At 42.4% G+C, this 23,593-nt stretch overlaps 2 protein-coding genes across 2 annotated transcripts in view; one reads left to right on the top strand and one right to left on the bottom strand.

The window, feature by feature from the left end:
* The window catches only part of schip1 (schwannomin interacting protein 1), a 114,399-nt gene extending 104,223 nt beyond the window's left edge, over positions 1-10,176 (top strand). The window contains exons 6-8 of the mRNA XM_063205666.1: positions 4,349-4,472; positions 6,162-6,255; positions 8,771-10,176. Of these exons, the coding sequence (XP_063061736.1) occupies positions 4,349-4,472; positions 6,162-6,255; positions 8,771-8,822 (270 nt within the window). The 3' untranslated portion in view covers positions 8,823-10,176. The remainder of the gene's footprint in view (positions 1-4,348; positions 4,473-6,161; positions 6,256-8,770) is intronic.
* A 7,858-nt stretch (positions 10,177-18,034) lies between these two features.
* The window catches only part of si:dkeyp-97b10.3 (uncharacterized), a 30,296-nt gene continuing 24,737 nt past the window's right edge, over positions 18,035-23,593 (bottom strand). The window contains exons 9-14 of the mRNA XM_063204607.1: positions 21,426-21,560; positions 21,066-21,201; positions 20,255-20,302; positions 20,060-20,131; positions 18,561-18,863; positions 18,035-18,208 (exon numbers count right to left, since the gene is read on the bottom strand). Coding sequence (XP_063060677.1) covers positions 18,186-18,208; positions 18,561-18,863; positions 20,060-20,131; positions 20,255-20,302; positions 21,066-21,201; positions 21,426-21,560 — 717 coding nt within the window. The 3' untranslated portion in view covers positions 18,035-18,185. The remainder of the gene's footprint in view (positions 18,209-18,560; positions 18,864-20,059; positions 20,132-20,254; positions 20,303-21,065; positions 21,202-21,425; positions 21,561-23,593) is intronic.

Below are 23,593 nucleotides of genomic sequence, written 5' to 3'. Positions count from 1 at the left end.
CCGGTCAACTGAGCTTCTTACAGTAACTAATTGCTGATCTTTTTTCTTTTTTAAACAACACTTTCCTTGACCAGTGAAATGTTGTGCACCAGTCCTCTGGTGTTTCTGGTGCTTTCCTGGATTCATTCCATGTTGTTTGAATGACATTTAGCTGTGTGCTTGATGTCCCCAAATATGTGTGATTTGGGAAATGTGAAATATGTTTTTTGTCCTTTCCTTGTTCTCAATTTCTTCCTCTTTCTCTTTCCTAATGCAATTGAGAATTGATCTTGGCCTATCCATGCCTTTAATACATGCTATTCTGTTCTGTTCTGTTCTATACATACTTTTGATTCATTGTATTAATAAAATTATACATTTCATTATAATTTTACATACAGGGGGCAATGTTGACTTGACTTGACTTGATCAGAGGGAGTGACGCATTTCACCATCAAGTGTGCACAGATATGGCCTGAGAATTCCTAGGTGTGACTAAATGACCTATCTAGGGTCCCTGCAGGGCATTAAAAAGTATTAAATGAACATGTGTTTGAAGGCCTTGAAAATCATTAATTTTCGATGCGTGGCATTACATTTCAATTGGCCTGGCATTACATTTCATCCTGACACAACGTATTAAAATATAGATGTCTGGACAGTTTCCCGTAAAAACATTTTTCCATTACTAGTATGGCGGCAACAAGTGCTTAATTAATTCTATTCTATTCTATTCTTAACTATATAATAATTTTTAAGTCATTATATCTCACTCTCTCTCATTAGGGGTCGAGGGTCTAAGGAAGAGAGATGTGTGAGAGAGGGAGAAGAGGGGAAGACAGAAACTGGTAGATAAAGAGAAGTCAGAGAGAACGGCACCGGTTGAGAAATGGAGAGTTTGGTGGTGACTCAGTGAAAGAAGTGAGAATGGGGGAGGGGGGGAGTGTCACAGATATGATTTTTTTGTCATATTATTGTTTTTTTTTCGATTATTGATTTGTGGGTCAATATTGTTTTTTAGTAACAGACATCAGGTGGTACAACAACCTCAGCCAATACCCATATATTAATTAGTAATTGGTCATTAATGTGCAAATAGTTAACATGTCCATTAAAAAAAAAAACATTTAATCCATTTAATAGTAGCATTAGCTGTCAGTGCACCACTCTGACATCTGCTGAAACGTCATCAACACGCTGAACATGAATGCCTAATATCTTTGTTTTACAGTATATAGTATAGCGCCTTTCAGAACACCTAAGTGCGCTTATGTATGTAGAGTAGAGTAGAGTAGAGTAGAGTAGAGTAGAGTAGAGTAGAGTAGAGTAGAGTACCATTTGTTAATCCAGGAGGCATTTAAGGTTTCAAGCAGCATACATAAATGCACACTACACATTACACATCACACAGGGATCATACCCATGACTGCACACAGGACATCAGACACAATACCTGTGTATACATGAATTGTGCACATATCGAAGTCAGAAGCAGGCACTTGCTTGTCATGACATGCAGTTATATGTAACACACACACACACACACACACACACACACACACACACACACACACACACACACACACACACACACACACACACACACACACACACACACACACACACACACACACACACACAGACATTCCTGACCGTCAAAGTACAGTACAGTACCATACACTCACTTAGGAAACTGTGCGACCTCATCACTGGGCTGCATGTGTGATGTCATGCATTGACATTCACACTTGTACTGTATTGGCTTAGAGGGGAAGCACATAGACCCAGGGTGTTGTCCAGTTGCCCAAGTCTCAGTCTCTCTCTCTCTCTCTCTCTCTCTCTCTCTCTCTCTCTCTCTCTCTCTCTCTCTCTCTCTCTCTCTCTCTCTCTCTCTCTCTCTCTCTCTCCCTGGCTCTTAGTCAGAATCACATAGGGGCCTGTCCAGGATGCTGTTCTGTGTTCATTACAGACCAATGCTTTGACTCAACGCCAATACCTATATTCAAACATTTTTTTAGGAAGTGGACATGCTCATTCTCTCCATTATTTTAATTTTCATTTTCATATTGTGTGTGTATACTGTACTTCTCTACTCCACTGCTCCTTCCTCTGAAATGGCACACCTGTGTGATCACATCCTTATTTTGCCACATACTGTATATGCACTAAGTCTGACATCACTGCATCCCCAGACCATGGTCCTGATGATCACTGATGATATGCGTGTGTGTGTGTGTGTGTGTGTGTGTGTGTGTGTGTGTCTGTCTGTCTGTCTGTCTGTCTGTCTGTCTGTCTGTCTGTCTGTCTCTCTGTCTGTCTGTCTGTTCGTTCTCAACGCTGTGTGCCATTTGTTGCAAGAGTAGCAAACATTGCATGAGTGAAATATTCTGCTTCTGAACGAAAGGAATGTCAAACCATTCCCAGACCAAATCCGTTCCCTTACCCCAGGGTTTCCCAAACTGGAGTGCGTGCACCCCTGGGGGTGCGTGACCTGCCATAAGGGGGTGCGCGAGCTGAATAGAGCAATGGTGGATATGTGAGTTTTTATCCAGCATTAATGAACATTAAGTAGTTTTTAATTGTATGGTGAATGTGTATGCTGGAAGAGTCCATCTGAAGTGTTGTTTAACTCCTACTATGGGAAAAGAGGATCCCCCAAAACAACTGTGCATAAACATATATAAAAAAATATTTGCCTAGGGGGTGCGCGAACCACATTGAAATGTACAAGGGGGTGCGCAGGAAAAAAAGTTTGGGAACCACTGCCTTACCCTAACCTGGTACATGGTGACTTGGCACACTGTATGACACGCCAATATGTACGTAGTAAATATACCACATCAATGAATGGCAAATGACACACCAATGACACACCGTGTGTGTAAATAAATACATATGGAAATGATTCAAACTGGTACGCTATCTATATGCCACATCGTGACACCATGTTGAGTTTTCAAACCACCTACGGTACTTGGACGGGATGACTTACACCTCCGTCTACTGATACGCTGGGTATTCTTGAGGGCAACAGAAAAGTTGAAGTAGTTGGTCCACTTAAAAAAAAAAAGACTAGGCCAGGGATGACTGGAGCACTCAGATTTTAGTAGAGAATGTGCGCTCAACTCCGAAAAGTTTCTTACAAGGTCTTTGGGTGCGAGCAAACAGCAAAGTTCATGTATGGTAAAAAAGCAGCACTCCCGGATCAGTTTCTTGCCGTTTTAATACTGGGTTAGCTTAAAAGATGCTGAAGAAGGCTTATGCCGAAACGTCTGTCTGTCTGTCATGCTAACCCAATATTAAAACTGCAAGAAACTGATCCGGGAGTGCTGCTTTTTTACCATACATTTATTCTTATGAAAACATAAGGCCAGTTACACACAAGAACGTGGCGTGGCGGCAGTAGATGACGTATCAGAGTATCGGGTGCTATGCTCTACTCCAGTGTTTCTCAACCTTTTTTTAGGCTAGGCACCCTTTCAATTCATGACAAATCTCGAGGCACCCCAAACCAACAAGCCATACATGGTATCGGATACACAAGCTTAGGAAAGCAAAACATTTGGAGATGTTCGAAGTTGCAGCTTTATTTCACACAGGTTATGTGTAGGCCATACTGGGGTGACCTAAATTTACTGTATGTATTATATTACATAATTTATTTTTTTATTTAGTTCAATTTCACACACAGTCAGCCATGTTACTGCGGCACCCCTGAGAGGGGCGTGTGGCACCCCAGGGTCCCACGGCACCCCGGTTGAGAAACACTGCTCTACTCGGCCTTTCACACCGACAGCTTCAGGGTGCGCGGCCAGTCCTGTTCTAAATCCCCCCTACAGCCAATGCTAGTTTGCTACTTTGCCATTCATTCCAACGGGACATCGTTGGCCGCCGCTGTCAAAATCCCGCCCGAGTTCCATTTTCCAAATGCAACGTCTCCCACGACGCTTCCACCTGACTACCGCCGCTTTGGTTTGGAAGAACAGATCTGTTTCCATGTATTTTTGCCACCGCCAGTAAAAATTGCTCCTGTCTCATTCCGCTTTCCCGTTCTGGTGTGAAACAGGCCTTGTGAATAACGTTTCGACACGTGCATCAGATGTTGAAGTTGAAGGATCTAATGCTTGCCAACTGGTCCCCTGCTCCACTGCACCACTGAGTGACCTCTGGGCTTACAGAGGAACCTACATGCTATGTATTTGTCCTTAACAAATAAACTAAACTAAACTAAATTAAACTAAACGACAGTTTTCTCAAAACCAAATCATTGTGGAATGTTGTTACATTGTTAACATTTCTCTCTCTCTCTCTCTCTCTCTCTCTCTCTCTCTCTCTCTCTCTCTCTCTCTCTCTCTCTCTCTCTCTGTAGTTGCCCCATATGCCCCACATCAGTGAGTGCCTGATGAAGAGGAGTCTGAAGCCGTCGGATCTGAGAGACATGACCCTCGGCCAGCTCCAGGTCATCGTCAACGACCTCCACTCACAGATCGAGAGTAAGGACTTATACAGTATATACTCACTAGAGCATGACACGGGAGTGGATTTTCAATCCCATCCCATCCCGTCCCATTCCGGACTGGAGTAAAAGAAACAAAATTCCATCCCGACCACTCCTGAAAAGAATGTTTCCCAATCCTGCCCACTCCCACTCAAAATCAATCCCACTCCCGTTTAATCAAAAAGAATGAGGCTTTTTTTAATGAAAAAATAAGCGAGCATTCCCGCTCTCGTTCATTTTTATTCCCGCTCCTGCCCGCTCCCATTCATCTTTATTCCCGCTCCTGCCCACTCCCGTTCATCTTTGAATTTTGACTCCCATCCCCTCAATGTCATCCTCTAATACTCACACATACAATTTGTATGTCCAATATGTATGCCTATGTTAGTTATGAGTGTAGAGCATTAATGAATGTATGTATCATAACGTCGCTGTCCAGAGAAAACCACTTATCTCCACTATTATTTTTAGTTTTTTATGTTCGTTCTTTATTTATTATAAAATATAAGACAGTACTACTGGTCAGTCTCCATGGGTATATGTGTATGATAAATATTTTAGTAATGCAATGATGTTTAGCAATGATTATTTTTTTTTGAAAATGTGGTTTTATAAATCAATACATAAAAAACAATGAGAAGTGGAGATAAGTGGTTTTCGCTGGACAGCGACGAGTCCAGGTATACTAAAGGCTTTTTTCTACAAACAACCTGGCTGTGCCGTGCCGTGCCGTGCCGTGCCGTGCCGTGCCGTGCCGTGCCGTGCCGTGCCGTGCCGTGCCGTGCCGTGCCGTGCCGTGCCGTGCCGTGCCGTGCCGTGCCGTGCCGTGCCGTGCCGTGCCGTGCCCTGCCGTGCCGTGCCGTGCCGTGCCGTGCCGTGCCGTGCCATGGCGTGTCGAGCTGAGTGGTGCTGTTAAATCGGCCCTGTTTGTATTTCCATTACAAACCGTGTTCCCCGGAGTATGGTTGGAGTTACGTTATTGGCGTTGTCACGTAACATTACTTTACATTGGCTGCCAGTTATTTCATCTATCAAAGTAGGCTATAAATAGTTTCAGCGACATCATATTTGGATACTACTACAATGTTGATTTCTGCCTTTGACTTCCATATCAAAGTAATCCAAGAGAGCTGATCTGGTGGCCGACATGATTATTTTTTGATTCACTGGAGCTGACACGGATTGTGGGTAGTAGACCCGCTCAGCTCGCTTCAGCCGGCCAGTTGGTTTTCAAGTGATGTCCAGCTGTGTCGTGCCCAATCGAAAAGCAAAAAGTGGCGGGCGAGTTGTGCTGTGTCGAGCTGTAGGCCTACCAGAAAACCGGCAGTGGAAGTGAGCCTTTAGTGACTGAGGGTGCATTCCAATATGCTACCTTGCATCCTCCACTTGTGCTTGTGGCCTCGCCCCGCCTTCTGGACCCACCTCCGTGGAGAAAACAATAAAGTTTCCCCGCTGTCAGCCTAGCCAAAACAATTTTTTGGGGACTATTCTTCATTCACCATCCAGTTTGCCAATGAAAAAATGACTTTACAATTGAGCTTTTGCGAGATATTGAAATATAATGCTGTTGTCAGTGATGTCATCATGACATATTACTTCCTGGTACGAGGCCACAAGCCCAAGTGGAGGACGCAAGGTTGCATATTGGAACGCACCCTGAGTGTTTGTTTGTGTCCTCTCTCAGGCCTGAATGAGGAGCTAGTGCAGCTGCTACTGATCAGAGATGAACTCCACATGGAGCAGGACGCCATGCTGGTGGACATAGAGGACCTCACCAGGTATCTATCTATCTATCTATCTACCTACCTATCTATCTATCTATCTATCTATCTCTCTATCTCTCTATCTATCTATCTATCTACCTATCTCTCTATCTGCCTATCTCTCTATCTCTCTATCTACCTATCTATCTATCTATCTATGTATCTATCTATCTATCTCTCTATCTATCAATCTATCTCTCTATCTATCTATCTATCTATCTATCTATCTATCTATCTCTCTATCTATCAATCTATCTCTCTATCTATCTATCTATCTATCTATCTATCTATCTATCTATCTATCTATCGTTTTCTATATTTTTTTTTCAAAGGATGATGCTTAAATGAATGTGCAGAATCGTATATAACTTTTACAGTTTTTCTCGATTGGTTTGGCTAATTTCTTGAAACTGAGATGACATTCTTATAACCATTGGGTCATTTGGCCAAACATTCTTACACTTCTGCACAACACTTCAGATAACTAGCAAAATGTCATATACCTCCCAGAACAGCTCATTCTTGCATCAGCACTAAACCTTCTCCCACATAAATAGTCAGTACCATAAAAATGGCATATATCCTTCTCAATTGGTTTGGCTCATTTGCATTCATTTAGTCATTCTGTCAAAATAAACTGGATGGTTCAGCATAACTACATGGATCCTCATCACTTGCTCATATCACTCCAAAAACAGTTTACCCGTGTGTCGAAACTAAATTCCTTCCACAGAATGCCGTTTGAAAAAATGTCAAGAAATTAGCCAAACAACAGAGAAAACTGTGGTATACACGGTCGTAAAATTATTTTCTACAAACTAGTAAAGTTACAATACCATCTGGCCTGTTGAACACTGTCATAAATTTACTGTTTACAGTAAAGAAATTCTTAAAATATTATGTCCTTGACTGATTTGACAATTGTGTAGACTACTTTGCTTATGATGACTCATACAATGAAATCATGCTGACATGTTTTGGAGAGGGCAACCATTAGACTGAGAATTGTCTAATTCGTTTAGATAAGAAAGGTCAATTTATTTGGAAAATGTGCTAAATGTATGCTCAATGTGTCAACTGTAGGGTACTTGTACATAGCCATCTGCCGAGATGTACTAAACATTTGAGACATGTACAAAGCATTTGAAATTTGATGAAAGCAATGAAAAATGCCATTCTGTTGTGGGAAATTGCAAGTTGGTTTGGAGATTTGTCCGTGTTGTTTTGAGAATGTAATCTCAGTTTCGAGAAATTAGCCAAACCAATCGAGAAAAACTGTAACTGTGTGTGATTTTATTGTTGGACCCCAGGGAGAATAGCTGGGTCTGCGCCAAGGGCGTAGGCAGAAATAATAAAACAGGTGGGCCCAGAAAAAATCGGACGGGCCCAACCCGAAAGCGTATAGGTAGATATTATAATATCGTGCTCAAAAATGATACTTTGAAATTGAAAAATCATAAAAATCACAGAAGATGAACCAGACTTTTGACAAAATGATTAATTATCGCTCAGTGCTATGCCATTAATTATAGTTCAATGAGGCAACAGTTGACTGTCGAGTGTGAATGGGGTGGGCTTGGATGTCAAGTGGGCGGGCCCAGGCCCACCCCTGGCCACACCTATGGTCTGCGCCCAGCTAATGGGGATCCTAATGAACTAAACTATCTATCTATCTATCTATCTATCTATCTATCTATCTATCTATCTATCTATCTATCTATCTATCTATCTATCTATCTATCTATCAGCTGAAGCTTTCTCCATCTCTGTCTCTACCGCTGTATTAAAAACACCTCAAATCTTTCTCTTTCCCTCTCTCCCTCCCCATCTTTCTCTCTCTCTCCCTCTCTCTCCCTCTACCTCCCTCTCTCTCCCTCTACCTCCCTCTCTCTCTCTCTCTCTCTCTCTCTCTCTCTCTCTCTCTCTCTCTCTCTCTCTCTCCCTCTCACTCTCATACTCACACACTTACTCACTGTCTCTCTTCCGATGAATCTCACATGATTCGGCCACATGTTCCTCTCTCTGTCTTCCGTGTGTATTTATCTCTCTCTCTTTCTCCCTCTCCTTCTCCCTCTCTCTCTTCTCCCTCCCACGCACCTACACACGCACACTATTTTGCAAGCTTTGAATTCATGCCAGCACAGTGCACGCTAGAGTAAAATATTCCAGTCATGTGCCTTTTGCATTGCACTGTAAAGGAAGTAACTTTCCAGGTTATTAATTGTTCTTCAAAACAAAGGAGTTTTGAAGGGGATTAATGTTTAATGTAACGCCTCCCTTTATGTTTCTTATCTGTGCCAAGTCGGGCATTGCAACCACCTTGTGACCACTGTGATCAGAGATGCCCATGGAAAATACTGTACATCCTTAGGACTGTCACCTTGCTAATCTCTGTCTCTCTTTCTCTCTTCCCCTCTCTCTCTCTCTCTCTCTCTCTCTCTCTCTCTCTCTCTCTCTCTCTCTCTCTCTCTTTCCCCTCTCTCTCTCTCTCTCTCTCTCTCTCTCTCTCTCTCTCTCTCTCTCTCTCTAGGCATGCTGAAAGCCAGCAGAAACACTTGGCAGAGAAGACCCTGTCCAAATGAAGACTCTGCCGCGCCATGATATTGCCACCATCCGCCATCCGCCATCCACCTGCCCCATCCACACTGCTGTGACCCACCTCCCAATGTCCCACCTCTACAGTTTTAAACATAGATGGGGTGCATTCAAACTGACACACACACACACACACACACACACACACACACACACACACACACACACACACACACACACACACACACACACACACACACACACACACACACACACACACACACACACACACATACACGGCAGAGCGGCAGAGGAGACATAAAGGCCCCCGATCACCACTTCAACAATACTTTGAACACAAGACCTTGCCCATCGTTCCTCTCCCCTCCCAAGCCTGAACCACCCCACCACATCTGAAGTATCTATCATACCTGTTCCCTGTCACACCCCACACCCAACCACCACCACCACCACCACTGTTACCCCAACCATGTCTACTCTTCCCCCACCCCCCACCACCACCACCACCACCCCAACCATGTCTAACTCTGCCCCCACCCCAGAGCCACCCCTGCCTACCCAGCACCCCCACCACCCAACAATGCCTAACTCTGCCCCCACCGCAGAGCCACCCTCACCTACCCACAACCACCACCACCACCCACCAATGCCTAACTCTGGAATATCCCTTCATCTCCCTCCACATCACCATGCCATGATAAGTTGAGGAGAGGGCTGCCTCCCTCTTCTATTTGCTTCTGTGGTTGTACAAACAAAAAGACAAAAAAAGATACAAAAAAATGACTTGCTGATGATGGAGCACTTGATGAAGACGAGATCTTTTAAGTGTGATTTCTTGGATACTGTCCCTGGCTTTCTCTCTGTGCAGTGATTGGGCCTTGCTTCTTTACAGTTCATTTTTTTAAAAACTCTGCCACTAAATTATAACTGTCAAATGCAAAACTATGGAAAAAAATATTACGCTAAGCAATTAGTAGGGAGTCGAGTCTGTTAAAAAATAAAAAACTGAAAAAAATATATATGAACAAAAAAAACTAACTTCTGAGACTTTTTTTAAGTTGGACAGTATTGAAAAAGTTGGTCTCTTATTCTGCACAAAATGGTAGTTTTCAACTGAAACTTTTCTTTGAAAGGTGCTAAAAGAGAAAAGGATACATGCCTGCCTTGTAGTAAAAAAAAAAAAAAGTTGTAGCTTTTGGTAATATGTTCACTCTAATCGGTATTCAACATTTTGTGAATGTTGATGTTCTGACACGAGTCATTTTAAATGAATAAGTGTGTTACTATCATTTCCATCCTATTGTATTCAGAATCTTTATTTGAGGGAAGAAAATGTTTATGTACAGATATGTAAAATAAAAATAAAAACTTTGTTTCATATACATGCTTTGTGTGTTATTTTTGTTATTGTTTTGTTATTTGTTTCTTTTTTTGTGAAAATTCTTTTGGTCTTTTACGACTTTATTGATGACAGGACAGTTTGAGAGGTTGACAGGAAGCGAATAGGGAGAGAGATGGGGAGGGGTGGGCAAAGGACCTGGGCCGGGAATCGAACCTGGGTCGACCACATGGCAGATGAGTGCCCTCCCGGTTGGCCATGGCAGGGTCTTGTTATTTGTTTCACTGGTTAACATTTCCATATTTCACTCAGGTTAAAAAATCCCAAATATTACTCATTCTTGTGAATATTAGAGACGTGCAACTGAAAGGGAAAGTTGCAGGGGATATACTCGTGTTTTATTCAGGTAGTCTAATATACTAAACATTATGAAAGTACGCTGTTCCGTTCTGGGTGATAGGACAACATAAAAATAGATCATTGGGGGGCAACAGCCTATGTCCCCAATAACTTTTATGAACTTACAATTTACAATTACAATTTACAATAATAAGATAATTGAAGATTGTATTGTTCCCAATATAAACTCAACACATCACACCAAGGTGTAATGTCTTTGTGAAGTGTGTAGAGTAAAGACATTAACATTGACACTAGTTCATGTTTAAGGAAATTGTGAATCACTGTTATACAAGTGAAATATCGGTAATGCATAGTTACTATCAGTTATATTGAATGCCACATGCATACAGTATCAATGATGACCACAACCGGAGACCATTCAAGGTAGGCTATAGAATAAATTATGTGTGGTTATAACAGAGGAGCTGTTAAATTGACTGAACTGATCATTAACTGTACAGTTTTTTTTTATTTTGTTCTTGGGGCAGGATTTTGAACCAGTTCAATTAAAGAGTAAATTTGCACAACATAGTTCTCAAAAACCTTTCTGGTATCAAAGCTAGGAAGCTACTTTGAAGCACCTTAGATCAGGTACTACCTCTCAGTACACACACACACACACACACACACACACACACACACACACATGTGGGGGACAGCCTATTAATCCGACAACAAGCTATAGAGGAGCATAACAAGAATCCCATTGGTCCGACATCTCATTAGTCCGACAGATGTGCGTGATGCTCAGGCTACTGGGGTACATGAAGGCATGTCTTTTTTTTTTTTTTTTTTTTAAACATGCCTTTACTTACAGTAAAGGTTAGGAACTGTTTTGGTTTGGGCATAGTTTTAATATAATGGGTTTCTTTTTTTAAAGACCAATACGTAGTCAGCAGTCAATTGTTGGACTAATGAGAGGTCAGACTAATGGACTGACACACACTCATAAACAAGCACACACACACACACACGCACACACACACACACACACACACACACACACACACACACACACACACACACGCACACACACAGGCTGTCGGACACACGTTTCCCCTCTCAGCTTGCAACCACAGCAATAGGAGGTAGTTTCGCTCACCGCTTTCATTGGTTACACTGCCACCCACTGCCCTGGTGAGTCAAGTGAACCAAATGATGTCAGATCAGAGGTTATCACGGTGCAGCACGTCCCAAATAAGACATTGCATCGTCACAGTATATTTCCCAAATGGAGCGTGATACTGTGTATACCTTAATTATCAATGCTGTATACCTAAACGGGATCAACTATCTACTGTCTGTGTACATACTGCATCGATCTGTATGTATCTGTGTACCTGTAGTAGGCTACTACACATGTTCTTCAATCCATTCATCATAAACCAACTGTAGGACATACTATTAGTAGGCGTATTATTGCCCAGTGTAGGTGAGTGGGTATTTGTTTCTGTAAATTTTACTTTCACAGATAGTCCTCCTTGGGGTCTATTTGCCAGCAACCCGAGAACATATAGAGTGGTGGCATTCACACTGAGGGGTACAATTTATTTGGTGATCCTCAACATTACCAAGAAGAGTTTAACTCTGCACTGCAGTAGGTGATTAGTACAGGGAGGCAGCTGCCTATACCCCAAATCAAGAGACTATTCAGAAACACATAAGTGCGCGGGCGCGCAAACGCGCACGCACACACACAAGCACACAGGAAGAGAGACATTTGCAGACTTTAGGAGTGTCCACAGATTAATATAATGATTTTCTTTTTTCTTTTTTAAACTTTAAGTTGACCACCTCACATGAGTGGATACACAATGGATTTGCTTCAGTAGTTTAGACCGGGCTCCACTAGGTGGCTACTGATCTCTACCTCCCCCAAGGTAAACAAATGGGGATACAATGAGATCTCGTTGCAAAACGTCGATGCACTATTTATAATATAGCCTATTGTTTATATTGAGCCAGAGAGTATACATTATTTGTATAAAGCTTAAATATTAAAAGGCGCCATTGCACGGAGTAACGTGCATAGTTCAGTGCAAAGGAAAGACAGGTCGCTTCGCCAAGGCGCCTGGAGTTTATTTTATGTCGTAATTTGTGAATTAACAAAGATCTATAATGATCCATTTTGAAGTTGATGAGAATGTAGCCCTTTGAAAATAAAACGTTTATTTAGGTTAACGTATTTACAAAAAGAGTTGGATTCCCTGTACGAGTAAGAACGAAAGATGTTTGGCCGACGTGATTTCCAGTTTCACTCGCAGTGCATACAAACATGAGGAAACTCGAGTTGGAGTTGATTGGTCGATTTTGAAAGCACTCGCGGAGGGAAACCCCATATGATGGTGTGGGTAGGATTCCGCTACCTATATAATAATGGCCTGTCCCAATCATGGTAGTATCCTCACACTTTGTTTTCAAGAAAGAAAGACACACAGAAGTCAAGATGCGCTCGAACGTTGTATTCTGTAAGTAGGCCTATTTTTTTTTCCTCAGCTACGTTTGTGAATGGAATCGTGCACCTGTGATTTAAACATATTTTTTCTTTATTCATTTATCTATATATATTCAGTAATGTCATGGATGGATATTGTTTCATCTTCTATTGTAACTGTATCTGAATTAAAGTAAAAATGCTTTTGTTCCATGTGTTTTGGCATGCAGGCACGGTATCCTTGATGCTGGTTGCGCTTCTCTGGCGCAGTGCCCAAGCTCTACCGATCACTACCTCCACTTCCCAAGCACTACTTGGGGACTTTGATGTACACAAGTGTAGCAAACAAGCGAAAGTCGTGTTATCCAATATCACTGCACTTCTGAACAATGTAAGTAGACGCCCTCGCCTAGACGTTCACCAGACAAATACGCCTCGCTCACCACTTCTCGTGTAGCCCTTTTACGCACGGCGTGCTTACTGCTTACAATTATGTACCTTTCAGACTGGGATGTTCAATGGATTCAACTGCTCCGACCTCAGTGGGAACGCGCCCTATAAAACTTCAACAGTGTCAGCCTGTGCTCCTATATCGGTAAGATCATTTAAATTTAAACTTTCTGATAATGCAGAAGGCCTAACGAGCTTCCTCTGACAATATAATTTGGGCAGTAAACAAAGGGATTTCTTAATGGGCCACAGCAGTTTGGTAGTATGGTAATTATTAGGGTATAGTCAGTGGTCTGATAAAACCTTTTTTTTCTCCCCAGGGTGTAACTTGCTTGGGCAGTCAAAAAACATCATTCAATGAGGTAGGTGCCATTACATTTGAATTGACTTGACTTATTCATCATTACATCATGAATGTATCAACAACCACATAGGCCTACCATTAAATCACAAGCTCTATGAAATCACAGGCTTAAAATGGTTTCACTCACTTATCTTCCTTGGTTGTGTGTTGGCTTGTTTACAGACCGACTGTGTGGTTAACATCAAAGCTGACATGGAATACTACAAGACGGTGCTCCAGGATTTCCCACACCCACACCCTGACATCTCCAACGTGGCGAAGGCCACTGCTGACATGCAGGAGGTAGGCCTACATTTACTTCTGTTTTTACTTAAGCCTACTATTCATTTAGTTATGTGATTTATTCATTTAGTTATGTGATTGTGATATACCTGTACAGCTGTTTCATCTTTGGAGGAAAAACTAGAGTAGAGAAACTTTATTGATCACCAGGGGGAAATTCAGGTGTCAAGTAGCTACATAAATAAACACACAGACACACAGGCACAGACACAACTAAAAAGAAAAAAAGATAGCTAAGGGTTGCATATCAAACTTTTTTCAGGTTTTATTTCAGGCTACTATTTCCAAATTGTGACCATGTGTTTTCATGACATCATTACCATGGAATGGAATATGGATAAAAAAAATGTCATCTAAGTGTAATGTAAATGTCATATTTTTCTTTAGCATTGCAAGTGGCCAGCTTCAGACAGCGCTCAAGCATTTGAAAAGGTGAGTTCTAAATTGTTACACACAGCTTACATAGGGCCTACACCTTTCTACACAAAATTCCACATCACACACTTGTTATACTGAATGCATGTCATTCTACTGTACTTGCTAGTGCAATATGTTAATTAGGACCATGAAAAGAACAATTGAGTCCAGTTGCTCATGTAATGATAATAGCTGATTTTAATATCTTTATTTTCCCCATTCTCTTCTCCATTAGCCGTGTGACACTGAGCAAGCCTTTGAGCGGCGTAAGTGCCTGTGTGAACTGGTGAACGGCTTCCAGCTGCGGGCGGTGACCATCAACCGGGCCCTCGGCTACATAGCCAGTGGAGAGCACCGCAAATAAGCCTTCCTCCTCAGAGGGGAACCACCACCATAATCATCATCATCATCATCACCACCACTATCATCCTTCAATCCCTCCTCCTTCCCGTCATCATTATCGTCATCATTATCATACACAACCATCAAGATGTTCTTCAAAATATTCACCTCACCTCAGAGAGATGTTACATCAGAGGATGGCAGGTTCGAATCCCACCCTAACCTGTAGGTAATGACTGCAGTGCCCTTGAGCAAGACACCTACACTAACCCCTCTTGCTCCAGGGACTGCAGCCCCATTTCCCCTCTAAATCCCAGTCACTTGCTTTGGATAAAACTGTGAGCTAAGTGAGCTAAGAATGTAATGTGATGGTAATCCAAGTTAGACCACATTGGTTATGCTCATCTCAACTTCTGACATTAGACAGTTAAGGTAAACACAATCTAGTTACCATCTAGTTACAAATGGGACACTCCCAAGTTCTCAACGTGTAAGACCCACAACACTCCCTGTTTCAAAGCAGCTCGATATAACTACAGTTGACTACATAAGCTTTTTAACTCTTAGCATCAGCCCAAGGAGGCTGGTGAATCAGTAAATTCTCATGAATGTTCATGACAGAATGTATTTATGAATTTTATTTATTTCACTTATTTATTTAGATGTATTTATTATTTATTTATTTATTTATTACTTGCATGGGTATTGGTTTGTTCTTTGGATTGTGATGTTATTGCCTCGTCAACTGAAGTAGGCTATTGTCTTCTAGGTATTGATGTTGGTTCATATTTGTGATGAAATTTTATACTGACCTTGAAATAAAGTATTTATTATTCTGCAAAAAAAAATTGAAGCAGACCTTCTTTTTGTACAAAAGAACATTTTATTCAGTCAAAAATCTGGTGCTACGTCATTTCAATTTCCTAGTGGTTCAGAAGAGCTGCAAGGCCACAGTGAGTAATTTTCAAATGACAGTGATTCACAGAAATGTCATGTGCTACAGCAGGGTTTCCCAAACTGGGGTGCGTGCACCCCTGGGGGTGCGTGGCCTGCCACAAGGGGGTGCGCGAGCTGAATTGAGAAATGGCCGATATGTGTGTTTTTATACAGCATTAATGAAAATTAAGTCGTTTTTTTTTTTTAATGGTGCATTGTATGCTTGAAGAAACATCAAGTCTATTGGAAATGATGATTTCCTAAATGACTCTGCATAATGTGCAATGATTTGTGCACTGAAGCTAAATACAAGAACACCAAAACATTCGCTTAGGGGGTGCGCGAACCACATTGAAATGTACAAAGGGGTGCGCAAGGAAAAAAGTTTGGGAACCACTGTGCTATAGCATATCTCTGGGACTCAGCTGAGACCTACACCGTTGTGGCCAGACCACACTCTGATTGCATTCCTTATGGACACACATAAGCTGTAAATTAAGTTCTCCAAAGAACCTGAGGTTTGTCAATGTGGGAGAACCGTTTATAAAGTTCTCTGAAGAACCTATAGGTGAAAAATTTGTTCTTTGAAGAACCCCTCAGAGAACACAAGAACCTAAATGTTCTAACAGTTACTTTAATTTTGGGAGTTTAAAGTTTTCTGAGAAACCTTGGGGTTCTTCCAACAAAAAAATGTGTCACCTACAGCACAGCTTCCTCAGAGAATTTTTAGGCTCCCCCACAGTAGCAAACTGAAGAATGTCAAATTTTTCATATAGTGCACAGTACCTTGGTCTGAGATGTCTAACATAATTCCACAGAAGAAGAATGATCAGCACGGCTCAATTGACATCAGTGACCCTGTTTCTCACTGCAACAAACTTCTGAGTCACCATTTTTTTGTTTGACCGACTGAAACAATCAAACACAGGGGGCTTCCATTTACATTATTCAAGGCAGCAGGAAAACGTAAACATGATTTCCAGATAATAACAAACAAAAACTTCTTGATTCAGTGGGACTCCCTTAGACACATAAAACATGAACAAAAAATATATTGACTTGATATTGAAACATTAGCTTGTGCCTTTTAATGCCCTGTTATACACATGTGAAGTTCATACTCCTACTTATTTCCAACATAATGTTTTTTTAGCTTGCTTACCCAGAATGCTCCTTAGGGCCTCTGCACACCGGCTCCGACAAAGTGCAGAGCACTGCTCCGCAAAAGTTTGATCCCATTGTTTTCAATACAACCCTGCACACCCACTGACATCGGCTGGCGATTAGGGACGAGTTCTATTTTGTCGGAGCCACCCATTGACTATCCATGTTCTGCTGTGGTGAAATTGTGTGCGGGGGACGGAATTTTGTTGGAAGCGATATGCGGAGGCCCTTAAGAGTGTACCCTAAAATCCCTACCCTGCCCACCCCAATCCCCCCCCACCCCCCACCTCCCTAAGCCTTAATGCCTTGTCCACTCCCTGCCTTCACCTACCACTGTTGGGTGTCCAGTTCAGGCAGCTATAGTGGCTCTTAATGCTCCCTTCAAGTTCACATGTCGTGCCTGAGATTCGGTCTGATTGCCCTGGTTTATACGACCTGATTTCCCATCAGCTGGCTATTGAGACAGACAAACAAATAGGAATGGAGGAGTGGGTGGATGTGCTCAAGTGTCTGTCTGTCTGTCTGAAAGTAGTCATGTGCTCGGGTCAGGTCTTCGCTCTGAGTTTGTTTGGTCTACTGTTGACCCTTAACATCTGGATCTAAAATGTGACTACGTTTTGTTTCCTTCCTTTTAAAGAAAGTGCTACTTCAACCCTATGTTACTAGAACTAGCTGATTTTTATAGTGCTTGCCTATAACCTAATAAAAAACAAGTTTAGCAGGTGTAAACCATTAAAAAAACGAAACAAACAAAAAAACGTAACAACAAAAATATTTGGTAGAAAAATCAAGTACAGGTAGAAAAACAAACACACAGGTATAAAAAAACGTAAAACAAAACCCTCAATTTTCACCCTACTGTAGTCGGGTATATCTTAAACTGGCAGGATAAGCTTCAGCACCATACACATACGTACATACACAGTATTTTTTTTCTAGTACTCCAGTCCTTTCACATATACGCTTATTTGAGAGAAACTGGACCTCTTGAAACATATTTCCCACATAGTAGGTCAGCTTTGAGAAACATACAGTATTCAGTCCATAGCTTCAATTATGTACAAAGACCCTACTGTATTTTACACATGCACACACACACACACACACACACACACACACACACACACACACACACACACACACACACACACACACACACCCTGGCCGACCCAAAGGCCAGATTGGGCTTGTTTTGGTCCTTGGTTTGCTCCAAAGGTCAAGGCAGGTGGTCCCCTCTTCCAAAATGGCCGTCCTCTCCTTTACCTGTTGCCCTGCATCATATCTGAGAGAGCAAACACAAAACAATTTCATCAGTGTGTGTGTGTGTGTGTGTGTGTGTGTGTGTGTGTGTGTGTGTGTGTGTGTGTGTGTGTGTGTGTGTGTGTGTGTGTGTGTGTGTGTGTGTGTGTGTGTGTGTGCACGTGTAGTCTATGTGTGTGCATGTACTGGAAATACACAATCCCCTAAAATCCCCATAAGTATCAGGTAAACCAATACTGTATGCGCAAACACACTTAACACACATACTGCACTCAAGACTTCCCCTGATAGTTACTGTGTAACTATTCTTTTCAATTCTGTTCAATTCTGAAACACAAACGCACAACACACACTCCATCCACCCATGGCCTCACCTTCCAGGCAGTCTCTGACTTCATTGGGCACGTCGTCCTCATCCAGACAGTTGCGCAGCTCCCTGAGTCCGGCCTTGCCCTTGTTCTTCATCCTCCACAGGTCCAGCATGCGGAAGCGCTGCATGGTGGTGTCCTCCTCCGAGGACTGGATCTTGTCCAGCTCCTGCGTGGACATTCCCAGGTAGCCGATGCCCACCACTTTCCACTCCTTGCCCATGAGCTTGGCCAGCTTCATCAACTGCTTGCTGGTCACCTCCACTGCGCTTGTAGTAGTGGTAGTCACCCGATCTGGCCTCACGCCATCTATGGTCATATACATGCAAGAATGGATAAGAAAGTGCGGAAAATAAATGGAAACTGTTACAGATTAGTTGGGCTGAAAGAGAGCAGCAGTAGAGAGAGAGAGAGAGAGAGAGAGAGAGGAGGGGAGAGCAGGGGGAGGAGAGGAGAGGAGAGGAGAGCAGGGGGAGGAGAGGATAGGAGAGCAGGGGGAGGAGAGAAGAGGAGAGGAGAGGAGAGGAGAGGAGAGAAAAGGAGAGGAGAGGAGAGGAGAGGAGAGGAGAGGAGAGGAGAGGAGAGGAGAGGAGAGCAGGGGGAGGAGATGAGAGGAGAGCAGGGGGGGGGAGGAGAGCACGGGGAGGAGAGAAGAGGAGAGGAGAGGAGAGGAGAGCAGGGGAGGAGAGGAGGGGAGGAGAGGAGAGGAGAAGAGAGGAGAGGAGAGGAGAGCAGGGGGAGGAGAGGAGAGGAGAGGAGAGGAGAGAAGAGGAGAGGTGGAAGGAGAGGAGAGGAGAGGAGAGGAGAGGAGAGGAGAGGAGAGGAGAGAGGAGTTGCAGCTGTTCCCTGCTCCCGTGAATGATTGGCTAAATGTAGAAATGACTTTCACTTTCTTTTTTTATTTAACTTCTTTTTTTGGTCTTTATTTATGATAGGACAGTGAAGGTGGTGACAGGAAGCGAGTGAGGAGAGAGAGACAGGGAAGGGCCGGCAAAGGACCCGGGCTGGGAATTGAACCCGGGTCAGCTGCATGGTAGACGAGTGCCCTACTGTTTGGCTACAGCAGGGCCATGATTTTCACTTTCAAGATGTCTTGTTGATTTGGTGGCATTTCATGGGGAACTCGTGTAACTTAATACATGGCTAATAGCTGCAGGTGCAACTGTTCCCTGCTCACATGGGTGATGGGTTAGATGTAGAAGTGAATTTCGCTTTCAAGATGACCAATAACTTTATGCGTAGTTGCTTACAGAAACGCCTTTCAAAAAATTTGTTTTGATTTGTTTTGATTTATATATTTTTTAAAATAGAAGGCCCTGCCGTGGCCTAGCGGTAGGGCACTGGGCTACTACACCGGCCACCCGGGTTCTATTCCGGCCGGGGACATTGGCCGATCATTCCCCATCTCTCTCCTCACACTGATGTCCTGCCATAATTTCCACTTTCCTATCGATAAAGGCACAAAAACCCCAAAAATATATTTTTTAAAATAGAAAACTTATCACCTGACTCGTCTGCCCAATGAGGCCTCTTGTTGGATATCTCCTCCTCTGATGTGCTGGTACTCCGTTTCCGTTCTAGCAACATACACATTCATCACATTTTACATCAGCATTTCAAAATCACCCTATTTTTTCGCCTATTGTGTTTCCCGCAAATAATATCCCATCCAATGTGAAGAGAAGATGTGTACTACTTACTCTCGGCTCTCCTCCTTGGTTTCTCCTCAATATTGTCAACACAGTCACCTGAGGGCAGTGAATATTAACACATGAGAACATGCACTCTAGCCAACATATGATCATGCCATGAGTGTTAAGACAACATGTCGACAACAGTCAAACGCGTTTGTGCATCACGTCTTTGCATGTTAACTTGTGTTCCAAAACGCCCTGTGACAGGTTAAGTTTAGGCATGGTTTTGGTCAGGGTACGATTTCGTCAGAGTTTTGCCATTCCCTTACTTGTTTTGCTGTTCCTGGCAAAAGTAAAGCAGCAGAAATGTTGCTTTACTGACAGGTTAGTGTTAGACATGGTTTTGGTCAGGGCACAGGCCACAGAAATTTGCAGGCACGCCAGGAAAACTGTGCAAACCTTGTCACATGACAAAAGTGCTTTTCCATGGTGTTGAGGAGCATGACTTCATTTGCAAAGGCATCACACCTCAACACGCAATGCACTTGCGTGAAATAAATACGCTTTTGTATACGCATTTGTATGATGCCAGTATGACTCAGGCACAGACACACTGCATGCACTTAGCCACAAATCACACTTACAGCAGATACTGGTGACATACAGATGTATTTGACATAAACAGATGCATAGTAAAAAAATATATATTTTTAAGATATTTGGAAGATTTGAAAAGGACTGCAATAAATGTAATGAAGAATTATCAAATATCACTGTATACTCTACTCAATTGAAACTAAAGACGAATCTTGAAAAATGGATGCTAATATCACACTTTGTATAGACAGTTCATATTTATGGTTCCTAAGGTCCTGACCTTCCCTGATGGTTGCTGTCCAGAGGGGCTGTTCTGAGTCCACCTCCATCAGGGAGAGCTTGAAGGGCGGAGGCTGCTCAAAGAACACCTCAAAGTAGCCCTTCATCTTCACCACCTCCACCGTGAACTGGAAGTCCTGGAAGTGCAGAACACACACGCACACAAACACACACACACACACACACACACACACAAACACGCACACACACACACACACACACACAAACACGCACACACACACACATATTCATTAAAAAAATATTTTAGCAGAGTCATTTCTACGTATTTACCTTTTGATGGCGCTTTAACCACAGTGTTCATGCACACCCACACATACAGTACATACTGTCCCATACGTACCGCTGGCTCGATGTCCCCCTCTGGGTCGCTGGTGAGGCGATACCTCCTGCTGTCCTCTAGGAGGCGCTGGCAGGTCGGAGGCTTTTCCAGCTTCACGTACTTCTTTTTGGACGACCGCACTGCGTTTCTTATGTCCTGAAGCAGACACGTGTTAACACATTCAGTAAACATACTATTGATCCACCTTCACACATTATATCACATACACTCCTGTTATTGGACTGCCGCACTGCATTCTGGATGTCCGGAATCACACAAGCAGACAGTGCCAACAATATAACATTCATCTACATATCTTCCTCACATGCTTGTCACTGGACCGCATTCTGGATCATGATGGGATATCGGTATCGGTGTATCGGTATCGGGTTCAGATATCAACATATTTCAAAGATCGGATCGGATCGGAATTTTCCCAAAATATCTGAATTTTCCTGATACAGACATTGAGTCAGGTGCAATGCTAATTTGAAATCATAACAATTGCATATTAGTTTTCAGGATGGGATTGTTACTTTTTTACTTGTTACTTTTTGCTTATTAATTGGTTTCCTGTTCTTCTTTCTGCTTGGGCCTACCTCAAGTTGAAACCCATGCATATATGTGATTTTGGTATTGGATCGGAGTAGTATCGTTATCGGCAGATATCCAAAATTTAGATATCGAGATCGGATCGGAAGTGAAAAAATGTGTTTCGGTGCATCCCTAATTCTGGATGTCTTGAATATATTAAATTTGAGAAAACAAGCAGGTGCATAATACAATATGTGCTCTTTTACATTCTTTTAAGTATTTTCCAGAATCACAATTGCTAGCTTTTTCACAAATACTTACCACCACCATCAAATTCCAAATATTTGTTGTGAAATTGCTCCATTGTCCGCCATTATGAATTTCCAAAAGTAGAAATGTTTAGCTCCAATACTTACTGCACTTTGGTCATACTAGTAAATATAATTATTAAGCAAATATTCATATTTGGCGATAGGTAGCACAGTTTCAAGGAGCAGCATAGTTGCAATACCTACTCTGGCCACCATCCTACACAGAGCACCTTTAAGATATTAATTGGAAATGTGAAGTTCCTTTTTTGTACTGCGGAGGCAAAGAGGGTTTTCAACAGAGGGATTTTTTCAGGCCACAATTTAAAGCTCTGCCTACTTTTTAAATCTACTTTTCATTTATTAGTTCAAGCACATACCATATTTTTTACAGTGTTTGTCAAAGTTCATCTAGCCAGAAAAACAGAACCTTATTTTTTTAGTTTGTATTCTTGCTATGTTTTGAATTGAGGAAAATCTTATCAAGGGACCAACGGTGAACCAACCAGGGATAACCAGGGATAAATCATTGAATGAGTAATTGGTGCTATGCATTTTCAATTGAGCTTATGTGTGAAAGGCAAAGTGAATGATTCTACTTCTATCTTTACGACAATCCAAGCGACATCATCCATGACCATTTAGGCCCCCAAAAATAGACACGGTTGCTGTACAGTATTCTACATGACACATGCCAAATACTGGCAGTGACAAATGAGACTATAGTGTATGTGGGAAGACCTAAAAAGAAAAGGTCCTAAGATCTAATAAAGGTTCGCAAAAGCATGTGCTGATAAGACTTGGCTAGTAGGAAATAGTATTCAACTTTCACCAAGCTGGAGATCAACACCCAATGTGTCCCACAGAAATTTTGGAAACTATGGGGGCAGCCGGGGTTTATTTTGTCCGGGGGGGGGGGGGGGGGGGGTCTTCTCACACGGGCCTTTTTTTTTGGGGGGGGGGGTGTATTCTTGCAGCGTAAATGCAAAACGGCAAAACAATGACTACAGTATGACATTGGCGCATGGAGAAACTGTAGGCCTGGGCCTATATTTCAGCCATTTATATTTTGAGAAATAAGGCTACATAAGATTTTACCCATGACTTGTATAATAGTAGTACATTGTCATTGTCAAAAAATGCACTACTAGAGACCGACCGATATGGGTTTTTCTATGGCCGATGCCGATGCCGATATTTAGAGGTCAGAGTCAGCCGATGGCCGATGTGACTAGCCGATTTTTTGGGCCGATTTTTGGGGCCGATATGCTATCATATTATCCTTAATTGGCATGCTAAAAATTTAGGTCTACCGGTATATAAACAATATTCTTTTTCATTTATTTA

This window comes from Engraulis encrasicolus, chromosome 8 (assembly GCF_034702125.1).
Source record: "Engraulis encrasicolus isolate BLACKSEA-1 chromosome 8, IST_EnEncr_1.0, whole genome shotgun sequence".
Lineage (NCBI taxonomy): Eukaryota > Metazoa > Chordata > Actinopteri > Clupeiformes > Engraulidae > Engraulis > Engraulis encrasicolus.
This window is presented reverse-complemented; position numbering and strand designations above follow the sequence as displayed.